The 19,273-nt window shown below is 45.9% G+C and overlaps 1 protein-coding gene across 1 annotated transcript in view; it reads left to right on the forward strand.

Annotated features, from left to right (window-relative positions):
• Positions 1-19,273, forward strand: part of PNPLA2 (patatin like domain 2, triacylglycerol lipase) — a 30,541-nt gene that overhangs the window by 3,423 nt on the left and 7,845 nt on the right. Inside the window, exons 2-5 of the mRNA XM_071558745.1 lie at positions 12,449-12,681; positions 13,378-13,443; positions 17,422-17,631; positions 18,565-18,625. Coding sequence (XP_071414846.1) covers positions 12,449-12,681; positions 13,378-13,443; positions 17,422-17,631; positions 18,565-18,625 — 570 coding nt within the window. The remainder of the gene's footprint in view (positions 1-12,448; positions 12,682-13,377; positions 13,444-17,421; positions 17,632-18,564; positions 18,626-19,273) is intronic.

Below are 19,273 nucleotides of genomic sequence, written 5' to 3' on the forward strand. Positions count from 1 at the left end.
AAAGGCCTGCAGCTCTGAGAATGGCTACCTGTCTATATAAATCCTTAAGTTACTGGCCTGGATAAGGAACTTAGGTGACATGATGAGACTGATCTTTATTAGCCACGAGGAATGCCTAAATGCAGCCAGTATCAGATTCTGAAGTCTTTAATACTGAGTAGGGAATATGTTTTTGTTAAGGGTCTTGAATCATCTTATTTTGGTGAGCTGTATGGGATTTGTGTGCCTGCTTTGGGAGCATGGCAGCCTGGATGAATGATGGGATGTCAAGCTGTAGTCACTGAAAAACTGGCTTTGAGCTGATGCTAAAGTCCCAGCCTGTGCTTCTGACTCATAGTTAACCAACAGCATCTCAATTGTCTCTGTGGCATTTGAATGTTGTCCTACGCAGCTTTCTGTGGGTGTGTTGGAACTGCTGAATTGCTTCTCTTTTGGGGGGGAGGAGGTGGGTTCTGCTGTCAGACGCAAAGCTGGCTATCAAACCCCCATCTGTGGAAGTTAGCTGTTCTCCTAAAGCATCACAAGGTTGGCAGAAAATGATAAAACAAGCTGAGGTGATGTTTCTGGTACTAAGAATAGGGAAAGGAGGCCATGTATCTGCTAGGCTGAGTAGCATTGTTTAGTTTGTTCTTTGGGGAGCTCTTCCTCGGTTGTTTACCAGGTTTAGTTGTTCAATTGTTTTTAACTAGTATCTTAGGCCCAGGGCTCCGTCTCAGGCTTGACCTGAATGAAGTAAGTTATTTGACATCGTTTGCTTGTCAGCCGTCATCATGTGATCACTAGGAAATGCACTGCTGAACTGCAGAGACTTTTTTCATTGGTAGAAGGAGCAAAAAAAAACCCAAAACCAAACCAAAAAACCCTCCACCCAACCAAAGCCTTTAATGTTTTGAAACTGAGATAATTAACAATAACAGCATCTTAATGTTGTGCTTTAGCAATTTGATTATATGTGTGCAAAGGCTTAAGGGGACTGGTCATGGAGATTTTCTTTGTGTGTGTGTGTATAGTCTTAATATCAAATTCCAAATTGAGGGAAGGAATAAACCAGTTTAGAGTCTGTGGAGTCTTTAGAGCAGTGCAAGTTTATGCTGGTCAAAGCATGGGGAAGGTGTATGTGATGCTGTCTAGTGTGACTGTGAGCTGTGGATCTCCCCAAGGACACAAAGGAAAACTTCATAGCATCTGGGGCATCTCAAAAGTCAAGTCCCTCTCTGCAGAGGAGATGGTCACTTGTACTTCCTGCAGAGGCCCCACCTGGGGTAAAAGTTGTTGAGCTCAGTAGTCACAACCCAGTCAGTGGAAGGAGAGACACCTTTATGTACATAGAGGGAGATGTGGATGTAATTCAGGGGGAGCCTTTTGGTGCTCCCAGTAAGTGGTAAGCCTTCTTTCTGTGGTGCAAACTAGAGGTAGGTGGGGAGATATTCTGTGCTGACATGGTTGGAAATGTTCACTGCCTTGGTGGAGAAGCTGCTGAGCCTGGATCAGTGCCCTCAGCAGTCACAGGGCTGTGGGATCGGGTGTCCAGAGGAGTAAGCTGGTAACCAGAGCACTCTGCAATACCTTCTGTTGGGAGGGAAGGAGCTTGTTCCTGCTATCTGAATGGCTCTAATAAAGAAGTTCCCGTGAGGAAAAGTGCTCTTGGTTAAAATTTGGTTGTAATAATGCCAAGGTCATGGGTTCAATCTCCTATGTGGGCCATTGACTTAAGAGTTGGACTTGATGATCCTTGTGGGTCCCTTCCAACTCAGAATAGTCTGTGATACTCTGTGATGTCATTGGATGAGTACAAGGGAGGTTGAACAGCCACTTTTAGCGAAAGATATAGTTACGGCAATGCATGTGTTTATTTTTTGAGCACCCCACACAGACAGCAGGTGTGTAGAGCAGCTTGGTGCCCAGCGTTGCTCTGTCAGTCAGAGAAGCAGCTGCACAGTGTTAGTGGCAACAGCCCAAGGGTCTTTGCATGGTCATTCTTCTCACCCGTAGGTTCAGCATGTCTCTTGAACTTGTAGCATGTCCAGGCTATTCCACTTCTTTCTGCCTCTTACCTCCCCAAACTCTTCAAGGCAACTGCAAGATCTCCTTAGAAAATAGAAGCTGTTGTACATTCCCCAGGGTCCTACATCCACTTACTGATTATGTTTGAAAGCTTAGTCCTGATCAATAAAGAAATCTTCCTCAGATTCCTTGCTGTGTCATCCAGGTCCAAACTCTTGCTGCTGTAGTGGTTTCAGGAGCTCTGTGTGCATGTCCAGTAGCTAATGGTGCTTTTTTCCTGTCCGTTGGAGGGCTGTGCTACCTTCCAGTGCACTGAGCTTGGGATGATTGTACTCTGATCTTAGGCCTCTGCTCACTCTGGATTTCTCCTTGTTTCCCCTCTGTGCCTTCCATGAAACATGGATTAAGTGTTCATGGGTTTGGCTGGAGAGGATTTTCACCTCTGCTGTGCTTCCTTTGTAGTGTACTCGAAGAGGATGTTGCAAGGGCTGGAGAAATGGCAATTTGGTCAGCATTCCTTCTTTCTGGAGATGGGAATGGACAAGCCTAATTTCAGGGCCTCTGCAAAACCTTAGAAATCTCCTATTGTAAAGAGTGGTTTGAGTGGCTGACTCCTGTCCACCTTGCTTTCCACAATAAAAATGCTGCTGGTGGCTGCATTCCAAACTGGCTACCATTTTTCCATTGAGTCCTCTGCACTTCTACACTTCCACTGCCCAGCTCTAATACTTGTTCTTCTTCCTTTCTGCCAAATGTTTGTGGGACTTGAGGTGAAAGTCAGGATGTGCTTTCAAGTATGTGGGAGTCAGCAGAGCCTTGGGCTGTGTTCCTTGTCAAGCAAGTAGAGTAAGAGCTGGTGAAAAGGAGGGGTAGAAGAAATGCTTCCACATGGACGGCCCTAAATAAGTCCGTGTCCTTGGGAAAAGGCAGGCTGTGTCCTTGAAGTAATAAGGTCTGGGGCAGTAGAAAATCCTTTCCAAGGACCACGTAGGAAGGAGGAAATTTGTGAGTCTGGGAGTGTAGAGAAGATGCTGGAGCTTGCTTAGCTACAAAGGCTGGAGGAAGGGAGGAGAGAGTTTGGCACTTGTGATCCAATAGCTGCTTGTGACAGCCCTGATCCTGTCCCTGGGATTATGCGTACAATGTGTCTGGGAGACCGGCCCTCTGTGTTCCCAGCTAAAAGGCTCAGAACAAGCCAAGCTCCATGAGATCCTGGTGGTGACAAGTCTGGGCAGGTGCCATGCTCTTTGTTCTTGGCACTCAGGATATGTCACATGTGAAAGCTGGTAGTTTTGGAGAACCCAGGGCTGCCCTCTGGGACTTGCCCAGAACTGAAATTGTTGCCCTTTCTGGTACAGATAAAGATCAAATCCACACTGGTGACTTCTGCCTGGTAAGACGTCTGGAATCTGCAAATTTCATGAAGCACTTTCTGCAGCCGTTTCCCGGGGTTTTGGGCGTGCTGTACCTGGTGGATTTCTTTTGAGAATGAACTGTTTTCTTTGCCTTCATACACTGCAGTTTGTTTGGATGGATACTGGGTTTTGAGACCTTTTGTAGGCCTAGGATTTAAAGGATTGAATGCCATTTTAGGGTTGGAGGTTTTAGCGGTGTGTCGGAGCTGCCACTCCTGTGGATTATCTAGTTTGGCATCCTGAAGTAGAGGTGGTGGCATCTGAGGGTGTAAATGAATCAGGTTGCCCTTTACATATGTTAATTACAAGAGCTGTTCTTGCTGGCTTTATTGAATGCTGCTGATTCTGTGCTGGGCCTGGCAAAAAAAGCTATTCCAATGTATCTTGAAGGCAGGATGTTGTAGTTATGCCATGCATGGAGAAAGTTGGAGTCCTGTTTCGGAGTAAGCTGTCAACACAGAGGGAGTTAAATTGATTTCTCTAGCCCAGTGTTCTTACATAGTGGGGTTACTAAAATAAGGGAGCACACTAAACATTTAACTATTAGCCATACTTCTGCACAGAGTTCATTCTGTGTGTGTAAGCTTCAGGTGGACATGGCTACATCTGTCTTGCTGTTTGTGTTTGTGTGCTGCTCAGCCTCACAGGAGGAGTTGAGCAGAGGCTCTTCCCTTGCTGGGGTGCAGCTTACCTTGTGGTCTGCCTGAAGTGCCTCCAACAAAATGAGATTCCTTCTGGAGCAAAATGTGTGTGCCTCTCTTCTGAGGCTTGGTTTGGGGTGAAGCTTCCCATTCTCTCTTCCTTGCTGAAGCCTGCCCTGCTCATGCTAGGGCTGGTGGGGAAGAGTTTGGGCTGTAAGGTGACACTGAACATGCCTGTGTGAGACAGAAGGGCAGAGTGGGCTCAGCAGGCTGTGTGCTTGCAGGTGCATGGGGAGGTGCTTGGCATGGATTGCAGCAGCTGGCCGGCCGTGAGAGCTGGGCATGATGCAGGCTGAGCGCCAGTGGAGGACTTAGGGGCTGTTCTTTTCATTCTATGTCAGGGTTTTAGCAGCCATGCAAGTGTACTGTGGGAAAGGACAGGGAGAAAGAGACAGGCTGTTCTCTGTGTGGCAGAGACAACCATGTCTCTGGTGGCATCTCTGGACATGAAACAATTGCCACCTGCAAGCACACAGAAAAGCATTCAGCACAGATTAGACTGAAAGCCCCCAAAAGCTGTGTGTGGGCCTTGCTTTGGTTTTGGTGAACCAGCTGAGGGCAATGGCTGGTGTATGATAAAGCTTGAAGGGCTGCTGGAGCAGTAGCTATTTCTTCAGGCTGGAAATAGAAATGATGACCTGCTTACTCCACCTCTTGTCTTTGTGGATCTTTGGTGCCTGGCAAAGGTACACTCAGGCCCTGGTCTCTTTCCAAAACATCTTTCCTCTAGTGAAGTGGAAACTGTGCAGTTTCCACTCTGGCTGTGTGTGTGGTACCATCCTGCAAACTGCCATGAGAAGTGAATATGGAATGTGTGTGTAACATGGTGCACGTGGGTGAGGCTTGACCTTTCTGCACCAGTTCCTCTTCAGAATAACAATAACTGGAGGATTTGTGTTAGTCATTGTCACTCAGGTGAACAAAGTTGAGAGTTGGATGTGGTTCTCCTGCCTCTATGCAAGTCAGAGGAGAAGGGTAATTTGTCATCATTACAAGTTTTTTGTTCTGTTTCTCCCCTCCACTAGCTTTCTCTGGATAAGTTACTTGTTTTTAAAAAAATTACCTCAAACTCAGCGTTGCTCTGGTTCAAGGTGAGGAAGCAAGGATCTGAGTTGCACCTTCTCTTACTCTGTGAATCCCCCTTTCTTGTCATGCCAAGCAATTTGAGTTGCTCTATAGCATAGATGGGATTGATGGATGGATGAGGATGAAACATGGCATTCAGTACAGCTTGCTCCTGGGGTCCTGAACAACTTTTCCTTTTCATGCACTGTTATGCCATCTAATTTCTCTCTAATGCTTCAAACAGAAATGCAGCATTAAGCCTCATATTAGGGAATTACAGGAGAGGAAGATTAGGCTAGTGGGGATTGCTGTTGTGGTTGTGGCAGACAATCCTGGCCGTCTGCCTGAACTGAGCTGCCTCCTGGCCTTCCTATTGATTGTTTCACAGTAGCAGCTGCTCTCTTTTCTGATTTGTGTTGCAAAAATAAATGCTTCTGTCCTGACCACAGAAACAAGCAAGTCTCAGCTTGCAGAATAGCAGTCACCTGATGAGGCTTTGGTGTGCCAACACTGCATCAAGTCCAGTGCAGAGGTTTATCCGGAGACATAATCAAGCCTGGCAGCTCTTGTGCCTGCTCTCCCAAAGCCTGTTTGCTTCTGTACAAAGCGTACAAGATGGGATGAGGTATGAATGGTGCAGCTGCACTTCAGCTTGCACGACGGATCAGTGGATGGACAGGCAGGAGACGGGCACTGTGGGCTGCCCAGTGCAAGAGGTGAAAACCCTGGCAGCTTAAAAGTAGATCTTCTCCTTATGCTCCCCATATCCTGCATGTGGCAAGAGTTCTTGTTCATCTGTTAACTGGCATCTAGAGCACATATAATAACCATCTCTTTTGGCTCAAAGGGAAAAAATGTCTCCTTTGGATTTGGTTTTATTTAAATAAAGTGATGGACAGCTTTTTTCTTTTTTCCAAATTTTAGTTGAAACAGAAAACATCTTGGAGACAAACACATTAATAAGAGTGAGGCTTCTGGTTCTGAGTTAGTTGGAGGTGATCTGGGTTTACTTACCCATCTTGCTGCAGGTTGTGTCTTGGACCAGACACAGTTTGTGTCTAGACTTTGCAATGCTGAGCACTAAGAATCTGAGCCAGAGTGTTGTGGGCTGAGCCCTTCCTCCAGCCTCTGGCTGCAAAAGCTGGCCCTACCTGAAAAGCTGTCTCTTCCTCTCGATGTTTGCACCAGCCCCACCTGTGAGGTTGGAACAGGCGTTGCTTGCTGTAGTCTGACAGGGATCCCTAGGAATTACTCCAATAGGGTATGTGTCAGGGCCCCTCACTCCTGAGCAAAGGGGAGAGAAGACCATTATGTACAGCTGGTGGCCAGGCTTTCTAAGAAATCTCCTTTGCAAAATCATTTGTTTGTTGAACTCAAATTGCTGTACAGAACCCTTGATGATGGGGGTACCTGCCACAGGGAACAGCTGGTCAAACAGTTAGGGCTGCCTGCAGACTGAGTGGCTGTGATTGTGGAGGAAGTTGTGTTTGCCTTCTATGTATCACCAAAAATATAAATAAAAGCTTCCTTCCTGTATCTCTTGATCTGGAGCCAGGTTGGCTGAACTGTTTCTTATTTGATGGCAAAACAGTTGGAGAGACGGATTCAGCGAAAACCTTAAAATAAATGCAAATTTAGAATAACAGAACAACAAAAATTAGGGAAGTCCCAGAAGAACAGCTTGTTCTGGTATATGGTGTTTCTCAATATGGTGTTTCCGGCCTCACAGGAAGATGTGCACAGATATGAAAACACTTGGTGCCTTTAAGGACTTCGTTGTGAACTGCTGTCCCCCAGCCTCAAATGTTTAAAAATGAATGGTTTTTCCTTGTGTTAAATAGTGGCTGTTTTACAACTTCTGGCAAGTGAGTTCCACTCCCAGTGCTTTTAGGCATCTGTCCAGGGTTTCAAAGTGAAATTAAAGAGCAGAACATGTCTTATAAAGGCAAATCATAAGATGTTGCTCTTTACTTCCTGCTGGCATGGATTTGTCTTTGGCCCCCTTTCAGCCTCACTGACAGGCCCTCACAGAACCTCTTGGTTCAGGTTCTCCTTCCGTACAAGTTGGCCTTTGTTCAGCTCAGCTGAAATGCTGTCTAGTTCTTGCTCTCCTGGGGCAGTAAGTGGAAACCGGGTTGCTACAGTGTGAGTGTGGGAAGAGGAACAGAAGTCCACCCAAGCAGTGGGGTCTTTCATAAACTGAGGTCACTGCCCATAAGAATTGGGGGTGTCCTTGGGTCGCCAGGACATTGCTGTGTGCTGCTCCTTGGGGTGAACAAACAGGCACTTTCTGATGATCTGAGCCACTTGTGAGGAAACATCCAATAAAGTTCTCTGTTAATTATTTTCTAGATGTCAGCTTGCAAACTTTTGATTCAGTGTCTCTTGTTTACAGCTCTGCATTTTTTGGGCTGGTGACAGGACTGTGTTATCATTAGGACTGTATCATCTCCTGGGAGAGCCAGGCTGGAAAGCAGGTGCATTGCTTACTTTTGATACTGAGAGAAGAGGCAAGTGCAGGAGCTGTATATACTGAGCTGGAGCAGCTTGAGGATTTGTGCCTAGGAAGAATGTGGGACAGTGCTCCTGAAACATGTGCTCATCATTTAGAGACTGATTTTTAGCTCTTTCATGGATGAGGTACAGGAACAGCTGAAATAGGAGGGGACAGGCAACTGAGATATATTAACCTTGGGGAAGATCATGCTAGTAAATTCCTTCTGGCTCATCCTATTCCTAAATTCAGATCTGGACTGGGGTCTACCAATGGGAAATACAAGAACTCCAGTGATACAAGAACTCATATGAGTTGAAAGCAAAGTGTGAAGGTGGTAGCTGGGGACTCTTACAGGGAGCATGTGTGCTGAGTATCACACAAACATTGCTGAAACAGACAGCTGAGCAGAACTTAAACAGTTCTGGAATGAGGTCCCTGGTTACACTGCAGAGGAGCTGACTCCTGTCCTGAAAATCTTGCAATAAAAATAGCTTATAGATCATGTGATCCCAAACTAACAAGGCATAGAGCTGTCAGGGTGCTCATGGAATACCAAAACTACCTGGTGGTTCCTTCTGCTAGTTGGCTTCCTTTCAAAGCTGTCAGTGTGTCTGGCCAGTCTGGAGCCTTACCTGGGTAATGGGACTGAGGAGGGAGGAGTGGTGCCTCCTGTGTGCCTCATGTGTAGGAAGGAGTCCATTTGAATTCTTGTTGATGTTGAATGAGAAGCAGGTTTAGTGACGATCTGCACAGTTTCCTGCCTGCCTCAGTAGTTCATCCAAACTACTGCACTGCAGTCTGGGGTGTGACCTCTTTGTCCAAGCCTCCTACCCGCAGGGACAGGAGATGCAGTCCCTACATGCATCAGCTGTCTGTGCTATCCTCTGCTCTTCATCTCTGTTGGAGATTGTTTGCATCCTATTTACTGCTGCACTACTGTTATGGGTTTAGCCAGGGAGTGGGAATATCCCTGGCGCAGAGTGTGATCTCTGTGCTGAGGTGGGACTCTCTCAGAGGGAATTGCAGTGTCGTGGGTAAGCTGCTGGGTGGACTATCCAGAGTGCCCCTCTCCCTTTCAGCCTGTTCTGCTCCTATTTTTGTCTGCATCATAGGCTTTTTTTTTTCCCCACTTGAAATACTTCATGGGTCATCTGTCATTTTGCTGGCTGGCAAATGGATATCAGTGTGCTCTAATGTCAACCTCCTGTTGCCCTTGGTGCAAAAGCCCTTCTGCTGAAGATGTGGGTTTGAAGGCCCTTCTTCTCCACTCGTCACCCTTCCTACCATGCAGTATTTAAGCTTTGCAATGGTCCTTATCCTTACACACTACACAGGCTTGAGGTAGTCTTTCTGTTTCATCCCAGAGCTTTTAGCTGTAGTTGAGGGTCTTCCCAGCTGTCTGGCCAGCATCAGCTTTTGGTGATTGATCTCCAGATTTTCTGTTCTGGAGGCAGAATAGGAGTTCTTTAAGGGAACCTTCTTGCTATGGCAACAAGTTAATGTGAAGCTGGCTTGACATAGCTTAAAACTGAAATATGATCTAGCAGCTGCCATCAGACTTTTCCCATGGGTGGCAGTATCTTGCCCCTTGTAGCCACTGCAGATCACAGGATCACAGATCAGAGGGAGCTGGTGGCCTCGCTTGCCTTACAAGGGACATGTTGAGGTGTTTCAGGACACAACTGTGTGATGCATCTTTGCGTCATCACAACTGAAATTCAGATAAGGACAATGGCCCTGAAGTACCTGGGTTCATGTATAGCAACACTCACTGGGGCAGTGATGGTGGCAGGGACAAAGGGACTTGCGTTTTTTCCAATGAAAATGAAATATTACACATATCTAAATTTTTGAAGAATATTGGCTTAGTAAATCTGTATAGGGAGAAGTGCTGAGTTAATTGATTGGTGTTTGAAGAATTAAATGTTTTCTCAGCAAGCACTGCCAACTATTGTGGGATTTCCTCTGCCCCTTGGTGTGTACTTCAATAAGGAAATATAAATTTAGCTTTTTCCCTATGTCCTGAATCACCAGATTCATCAAAAACCATGGGAAGCTTTTCTGTGGACTGGAATTGGCACTGAACTAGTCGTAGTAATAATTCACAGCTTGTGGATGAGTGTTGCAGGAACTGTTTCTCTTGACCACCTCTCATTCAGCTGCTCCCTCTGACAGACTGCAAACAGAATTTGAGCTGGTTTTCCTGGAATAGTAGTTATGGAATCAAAACACTGTCACCTCTTCTCTCTCCTCCCAAATATATTTCCAAGAGGGCTTGTCATCTGTCATGGATCTAGCTATGTAAACCTGTCTTCTTTGGCTGAACCCTCAGCTATCCTTGTTTCCAGGAAAGCTGGTGGTGCTGCAGGTCACCCTGTGCCCATCTCTTCCCACAGAGCCATTCCATGCTCCGCTTTGGTGCAAGGGAGCCAGCAGGTCCAACAGAACTACAGATGTCTAGACAGAACTACCTCAAAGCTGCTGTGGGTATGCATGTATGAACATGTGTATAAAAGGAACCCAAAACAACAAACACCCGGAAAGTATTCAAAGAATGAAATTGCTAATTAGCAATAATTCTTACTTTGTTCTCTTGGGTATGAAGTGATGATAGAGCAGGCAGCTCAGCTGAACCCTCCCCTCGAAAGCTGAGACAAACTGTTTTCTGGCATAGCTGGAACTTTGCTCTTTTGTTTTTCTTAAAAAAACTTTCCAGCTCACATTTTTGCCCAAACAGTCATAAGCTTAATTTAATTGCAGTTGTTTTCAGTATTGCTATCAAGTCTTTCAGCACATGGAGATGCCAAGCCTGAAAGGATCCTTCTCTAAGCACCATCTCTTGGGTGGCACTCCTCCAGGCACACACTCCTCCCAGCATGGCCTTTGCATACAGGGTGTCTCCTGTCAGCTGCACCTCAACACCCACCCTCCCACTGCGTTTTTCAGCTAAGCCAGCAATTCCCTGCAATGCACTCATGCAGAGGAGTTTCCTGGGGTTGTGTGGCCAAGGTGCTGGGCTGGGATTTGTTCGAGTTTTGGTTCTTTTGAAGTTTCTTTCTGTGTCTTTTCTCCCCTTGTCAGATGTGAAAGGTGTCTTAGGGAGCATTATGACTGCTAATCTCATGGTGCTTATAAAGTGTAATTTCTGTGAGGCTGACTTCCTTCATGTTGGGAAGAATGTCGAATCATGTGGCTACTATCTGGAACAGACTGGGCTCAATGGCTTACTGCTAATTGAGTAAGTAAGATCAGAATTAGGCTGATAAACACTGCTCTAGGACAGAAGACCGGGATTACAGTGCTAAATATTGCTTTAAAGGGGGGAACTTTGTCTTTTCTTCTAAGTTGCTGCCTCACAGTGCCTAAAACTCCTGACCTCAAGGAGTCTTTGGTCATGTTCAAGGGTCCAGTTCTCTGCATAATTTAGCTACTAGTGTTGATGAGTTTCCTAAGCACAGAATCACGTTGCCAGGCTGCACTGATGGAAAACATGTTGCTGGCACACGTGTATTGCAAAAGAGTAGGATATGTCAACACAGCATTGAGGGTGTTGCTCTTATCTCCATTGTATTTATTAACCTGGGTCTAACTTGAGTTCTTTCATTTTGCTGCCTCCTTTCTCCAATTGGAAGACTGGGTGGGAGAGCAAAATGGAGGGACTTCCAGTTGGCTTGAATTGATAGTCTTTCATCTTTCTCCAGGAACTGACCTTCAGTTTGATTGGAGAGAAGTCTTTGTTTGTGAAAACATCTCTTGTTTCTCCTGGTTTTTTTAATTCTTCCCCTCACATTCTTCTCACATGTATATTCCCGTCACTCCGTCCAGGGCAGTGATTAGCTGATACTTAAAGGAAATGTTGTACCTCACTTTGACTAGGAGATGTATATGGCAGTAGCAGTTACTGTGTGCAAAGGGCAACATGCTGGATGTTGAGGGTTTGGCTTAGGCTGATATTTTTGTTTCGTCCCATCCCTTCTTTCCCACTGGAGAGCTCTGATGCACTTGCCAGATCGGGCTCCTAGTGACCATGAGATAATGGGCTTAGCAGATGCCTTCCCTTCTGTGTTGTGTTTGTCACTGTGTCAAAGGGTAAAGCAAGCGTGCCTTTGTGAGTCCTGCTTCTATAAGGGCCTATTTTAGTGCTGTGGAACTGGATGCGGAAGAGATGGGACACCAAAGGCTCTGCAGGAAGCACTAAGTCATTGATTCCCTAACATTCCTAATGGAGCTTTAGTCCATCTTGCTCCTCTGAAATGTGTCTGACATTCATAGCAGAATTGGGATCACTTAGCTGGAAAGGACCAACATTCCTGTTTACTGGCACTTTTGCTTACCTTTGATGATTACTGTTTTTTCCCTGTCAGGAAAAAGGTAATTGCTGGAAAGGTTTTAGTGAAATGTTTTAAAGTGGATTTAGCCATAAGCTCAAAGCTATTAAAGTACTTGCCTTGTCTTCTTTCTTAGTCTGGTCAGTGAAACAGGATCCAAGAAAAGGTGTGAGGCCTTAGCCTGACACTGGTCATCTTCCCTGACTTTGCAAAACATACATGAGAGATGGGTAGCTCTTTGTGATGGGGGAGCTTGAGGGCCAGGACAGCAAAATTCCATGCCTTCTGTAACAGCCTCTTGTTTTGAGCTGTATTTCAGCCACGGGGGAGAAACCTCTGAGTAATGCTGGGAATTAGGCTTTTCTGTGCCCAGTTTTGTGAAGAAGATGATGGGTTTTGCTAGGATTTCATGGGGCATTTGTCTTCCTCTTGTTGCAGGTGAGGCTGGCGCCAGCATTATTCGGGTATCAAAAGAAGCCCGGAAGAGGTTCTTGGGCCCACTCCACCCCTCTTTCAACCTGGTGAAGACCATTCGGATCTGTCTGTCCAAGACGGTGCCAGAGAATGGGCATGAGGTCGCAGCAGGACGTTTGGGTATTTCCCTGACACGGGTCTCTGATGGAGAAAATGTGATACTGTCAGACTTCAATTCCAAGGAGGAACTGATCCAGGTGAATGGAAACTTTCTGCAGAGAGCTAGACAGAAATGCCTTTATCTCCAAATGTCCTTAGTATTGGAGTATAGCTGTCAGTATAAGTAGTAAAGACTAGACAAGTAGAATTTTTGTCAAGTCCCTAAGGAGGGAATAATGCCATAGGACTTCTATATATTTGTAGATCTTTATATAGCTGTATAGTTTCTCACACTTGAGGTAGCAGCTAACAGTTGCTAATAGTTTTTCACAGTTTGTGCCACATTCCTGAATTTCTGTTTAATGGTCTTCTCAACAGCCAAGATTGCAGCAAGGACATCTTGTTTGGGACACTTGCACCTGGACTGGAGTAACAAGACATACCGTAGTCAAAAAAAGACAGAAGGCTCAGAACCCTTGGAGGTGCTCCAACGGGGCAGTGCTGAGGGTGGTACCAGGGGCAAAACGGTCTTGGGTTGGATGTAGCCATTAGATAGGATAATTAAGTAGTGTTACAAATTTGTAAGAACCCTATACAGGTTGCATACCTATATACTTTGTGTACCTGAAAGCTTTCATTAAGGAACTGCTCTCTACTTCACCTATACTAATATTGTCTCAGAAGTTTTTTTCCTCGATTTTAGGCAACATCAGCACATGCCAGTGTGATATTCTGAGAAGAGAAATAGTTTCAGTGGGCTTTTTTCTTATATTCTGGATCTCTTTCTCCCTCAGGCCTGTGTCTGCAGCACCTTTATCCCTGTCTACTGTGGGCTGATACCTCCAACCTTGCGTGGAGTGGTAAGTAAGACTCTTAAGATGGTCCTTCATTAAATCACATACTAATGAGTAAGAAGGCAGAATTGCTGATAGTCAGTTTTGCAATCTTATTGCTTGTCACTGGCAGCATGTAGCATGAAGAGACATGAGAAATTCCCAAATAAACAATTTATAACAGTGGAAGTTTCTTTCCACTGCTGCTCACAGTTGGCTATAAATGTCTGAAGACTTGTGGATTTAACAGGATAGTAATATGGAGCAGTCTGGGTGAGGGCTGGCTGACTTAGCAAATGGTTCTCCTGGCTGCATGGTACAATGTTCTCCATCACTGAGGCTGCAACCACCTGCATGTGGAAAGAACTTGGGCCCAGGATAGAAGTCATGAGTGTAGTCCCTCTCCCATGTCCCTGCCACTTTCTGTGGGGTTTCAACTAGTGGTGTGAATACCAACTCTCTTTTCTATGGAGTTCTTCCTGTTCTTTCTCTGTGAATAACGTTCTGCTGTCTGACAGAGCTTTCTTTAAATCCTGTCCAAGAGCAATTTCTCCCTCTGCATTTGCATGTTAGAAATGAAAACATGTGCAGAGCTGGAGCATTTCTGAATATTACAGTCATGCTTTAAGGGCTTTGATTGAGCTTGGACTCCCTTGTGCGACATGGTTTAATGCACAAGTTAAAAGGCAGCTGTTTCACAAACAAAATAGTCAAAAGGAGAGGGAGAAGAACTGCTATTAAGGTATGTGTGCCCTGGTTTCCCCTAACTGGCCTGACCAAAAAGCCTCTGTCTGTCAGAGCACAGCATCAAATCTGCTTCCATTGCTGCCTGTGTCCTAAGACTGAGGTCGGTTTTGTTCCTGTGTAATACACAACTTGGCTGCTTTTGTCTTGAGCAAACATGCTGGGCAGGGAAATGACCTGGAAGAGATGTCCAATGTCCAGCCCTTCAGAGAAGGGACAGAATCAGTAACGGTTTGGTATTTGCTCAGCAACTGCAGGCAGGGCTTTTTCCATACAACTGGTGGAAGCATAGCAGTGGCTCTTGCCTTACATCTCTTTGAGACTAGTTGAGATCAGTATGGATCAGGCAAAATCTCAGAATTCCAAAACAGTTTACAACTTCGGGGTTTTTGGACTGTGCAGCTGCCCTGGCACACTGAGGAATGACTTCTCATGGGAAAAGGTGGGGAGGGAATATGAGATGAGGAAATTAATTCCTACCTCTTCCCCAGAACAGCATGGCTCTGAAGGGGGGTTGCTGATGAGGGAAAAGGTTAAATGGGATTGAGCATGAGCTTGGGAAATGGTTTTGAAACATGACCACATGGTTCCTACCATGTGTGTGGTGACTGTATTTGTGACAGGATAAGCTGACAGGCCTGGCATAAGGACCAGTTTTCAAGGTGATTTAATGTGTGCAAGGTACCAAATTCATATACTGCCTTCTTCCTAATTGTTTTCCAGTGTTCACTTCTCTGAGGTCTGGTAGCCCCATGGAGTGGATGATAGATGGGGGTGGGTGGGGGAAGGAAAAAAAAAATTCTTACATACAGAGGAATGGAAGGGTCAGTAACTGGCTCGTCAACAGATGCTGAAGCTATGAACTGTCTGCAGCATGTGGGTGAGAACCCTTAACAGGGGTCACAAAACCGGTTGTCAGATCGCGTGAGTGAAGGGCCCAGTGCATGGGCAGACATGATAAGGGAATGAAAGTGGGCACCCCAGTCCATCCCCTGAAGCCGCTGCTCATGCCTGCAGATAGCTGGTGGTTCCAGCCTGTGGCTCTGTGGTGTTTGGGGCTTTGAGGGAGGCTGGAGAATGGTTAGGCTTGGGTTACTGGAGTTTCAGGCAAATCAAAAGAAGTGTCAGCTGAACTTTACTAAGCAATGGTAATCAGCATTGCATGGAAAGTGGTGGACCAAAGAGTAGGGTGTGCACGTGTACTCCTGGATTTCTGTGGAGAGAGAAGGCTTTGCCTGACAGCTTTATTGTAGTTGAGCCTTTTTTCTAATGGCGTCTGTGCACTTATGCTGCCACCCTCAGGGAAACATGACTTTCTGCATCCTTAGTGCAAAACCAGTGTTGCACAAGTGGCCAAAACACTTATCTCCTTTTTGTTGAAACGAAGTGGGATGCTGCCTGCTTTTCTCTGTCCTCTTCTCACTCAGCTTATTGTGATCTCATCCTGCAGAGGGAGTCAGCCAAGCGTACATATCCAGCTCTAGCTGTGCCTAGTCTGGCTTTCAGTGGAGCAGCTTTGGGGAGAGGGTGACAATGACAGTTTGCTGTGGTTGCTTTTGGCTTACGGAACACTGATGCCCACTTTAGAGGGAGGAAGAGAGTTCAATTGATTGTTGGTACCTCTGTTGTCTAGAAAGCATCCTGTAAGCATTCCTGTTTCTGAGAGAGTGTAATCATTCTTGGGTTTAAGCTACCCTGTCCTTCCACTTTCTTCACTGTCCAAATCCAAGTGGTGTAGGAGACTCTAAGTATGTCCGTCTTGATACTGTATTTGGTGACCAAGGCCTGACATGAGGATTAAATGCCCTGTGCTATGAGTTTGTGCTGCTGTAGCCTACGACTGTAATCACAAGCTATCTCCCTTGCACTGGTAGGCTATATGCAGAGGTAGCCCTGAGGTTTAGTTTGCTTCCCAAGAAACCTGCTGTGCAGTCCATCCTGACCCTGTTGCCTCAATGGGGGCTGGATTCCTATAGCTGAATTTTCATTACTTTCAGCCTAAGAGCATGTAAACTGTTTGCCAGCCTCAGATAAGCTGCTTGGAGAGTTCTCTGTCTTGTCTGCCATCCCAAGCAAGAGAGAACAAATTGCAAAGCACCCTCCAGGCAACACATCTGGTGTTTTCCCTGGCGTTGTGCAGTTGTGTGCTGTTGGTGGTCAGTCTGCACAAGACAACAGGAAGCGGGATGCAGAATGGAGCACCACCTCTTCTAATCAGCATTTCCATGCTCTGCCTGGGTTTAAATTGTACTAACTCAGCCCATCACCCATCAGACAGATAAAAGATATTACAGCTCCTACCTATGGGGCTGTGTAGCCCTTGTTTGATGGTTTGTGTCTGAACCTGCCCAAAGGGAAAGAATCCAGGCAGCAAATGGCAGGATCAACCCTGATAGAAAACTGGCAGGACTCTTCTGTAAGTGAGATTCGCAAGAGCTGGAGTTGTTGCTCTGCAAAGGTTTCTGACTTCCTGCTCTTTTGGTTTGACCAACATCCCTTTGCTTTTAGCTTTTGTGTGTTGCTTACTCTGCTAAAGTCCTGTGATAGGGATCGACTTGCTCAGCTCCTTGTGCAATTATAGGTTCCAAGGAATATTCTGAGAACATGCTGCTGGGGTTGCCCTTCCTGCAAGGGTAACGCAAATGTGTTTATGGTATATAAGTACAGAACATTCTCTGATAAGAGGGTGCCTGTTAAGAGCGAAACCCGAGTCCCATGTGCTCTGTTATCGTAGCACAGCAAGTTGATTCCCAGTCTGTATACAAGTGTTGGGATTGCTGCTTTGTAAGCCTGCTAGCAACAAATCGGCTGTTTTTACTCTTGGGTAAAAAGCCTTCTGCCAGTGGGAGCTTGTGGCTGAGCTTATTCATTTTAAACACAAGTGAAAAATGGCACAATGTCACAGTGTGACAGCTTACATCAGTGCTAATTTGCACTGCAGGTGGTTGTTGGTGTGTATTATTATTTAATTGAACAGCAGTCAAACCCCATAAGAGAGATGTAAGTCAGCAGTCACACAAGTGAATATTCTTTCTTACTGAACACTTGTGAGCAACACACAACCATAGGAAGAAAAGCACAGAGCAAAAGGAGATTATAGGCACACAGCTGTGCTATCACTAGTTTTGACTCCTCCAGTGCTGGTGGATGTACTCCATACTCTTTCCAAGTTGTTGACACAAATAGGAAGAGGGACACAGAGTAAAAAAGCTGCTTGATCATTTAGGAGAATGAAGATTGCTACATTTGTCTTGATTTCAGAGATACGTTGATGGAGGGATTTCTGACAACTTGCCACAATATGAGCTGAAGAACACAATCACGGTGTCTCCATTCTCAGGAGAGAGTGATATCTGTCCACGGGACAGTTCCACAAATATGCATGAGCTGAGAGTCACCAATACAAGCATCCAGTTCAACCTTCGCAACCTCTACCGCCTCTCAAAGGCCTTGTTTCCTCCAGAGCCACAGGTGAGTTTCTTGGATACACCCGAACTTGGGGACAGTACATAGGCACTGGCTATACTGTGCACTTTAGCAGAAGAAGATTTAAGTATTGTTAGTTTTGTACCTCCTGCTTGCCTGGTTTTTAATTTTGACATTATCAGCCCAGTGACTTGGCAAACCTTGAGCATCTGCACAAGGTCATGTAGATGGATTGGTTTTCTTTTGCTACTGGAACATCTGGAATTTGCTACTAGAACATTTGGAATTGCAAGCAGTTGCTTGGGAAGTACACACATGTTGCTCTCTTTAGAATAGAGCTGGCAAGAAATTAGGTTCACTTTAGAAAAAGATGTAGCAGCCATCACAACCAATGTGCACCTGAGAATGTTTTAAGGTCAGGATGAAGCCGCCAGCATGAAGACAGTGCCTGTCTCCTGAAAAGTGCTAGTGGAGCAGGTGGCACTGCAAACAGCTTTGCACTTCTGAGGAAATGCAAATGCCCTGACACGTGGGCATAATGAGCATGCTGAATAACTGAGCAAGTTTGTTCCTGTCCCCTCTCTGGTCTTAGCTGGCTTGATCTGCAAATACAGTGGCCTTTCCTGGCATCTGCCGGGAGGTGTTCTGGGCTGCTTTTCAGAGTGACTGGCTGAAGGCTGCCCACAGCAGCAGCATCTCTAGATGGGGAATTGTGGTGGCCGCAACTCTTAAGCCCACATTTAGGAAGGATTCCAGGTGTCCCTTCCAGTCTAAATTATCTTGTGATTCCCATATGCAATGTATTCATGTTACACCTCCCATTCCTGCTCAAAGCCTGGGAAGAGCTGGCAAGAATAAGACTTGTTCTTGGGATAGCTCAGAAATCGGGAGATTTTTTCTAAAGCCAGGATTGATCTGGTTGTTTTCTCTGCTCAGCCAATTTTCTAATGGCTTAGACTTTCCTTCTTCTGCCCACAGGTGCTGCGGGACATGTGCAAGCAGGGCTACCGTGATGCACTGCACTTCCTGAAGAAGAATGGTAAGACACTGTGTGTTTGTAGGGTGCACTGGCTTGCCTGTTCTGTGCCAGGCTTGGTGCTTTGGCTTTCAGGGTAGTCGGTGGTGCATACGAGAGGTGGAGGTGCAGAAATGAACTGTGTCTCAGATACTGGGATATGGAATTTTCATTAATAAGTCTATTTTAGCTCTTCAAGAAACAGAGGGAGAGCCATCACCTTTGTCAGCACAGTTTTTGGGCACCAGTGCCATTTGGACACCCTGTAGGTATCCTGCTTCTTTCCGCATGCAGCTGGGGTGTGTGTAATGCTGCCCTCGGAGCTGGCACTTGGGCGGGCGCTGCTGTGTCTCTGTGCCAGCCCTGGGCTCTAGCCTCCAGCTGGCCTAGCGGTGGGTGTGTGCCTGCTGCCACCTCTCGTCCGTAGACAGTGGATCAGGCTCTGTCCGCTCCATGATGCAAACCGGGATAACTGGGGTAACAGTGGTCATGGAGCTGTGTGTGTGAATTGCACCGCAGGAGGAAAATCTTGTCTGCAAGATTGGTGACTGGCAGATTCGAGCAACAAAACTCTGCCAAACAGCACCCTGCAGAACTTAAAGGGAAAACATGACAATTTCTGGTGAGGAAAAAGAATTATCTTAAACCAGCAAGCTTTGTAACTCATGGTAA

This window comes from Pithys albifrons, chromosome 6, assembly GCF_047495875.1.
Source record: "Pithys albifrons albifrons isolate INPA30051 chromosome 6, PitAlb_v1, whole genome shotgun sequence".
Taxonomy (NCBI): domain Eukaryota; kingdom Metazoa; phylum Chordata; class Aves; order Passeriformes; family Thamnophilidae; genus Pithys; species Pithys albifrons.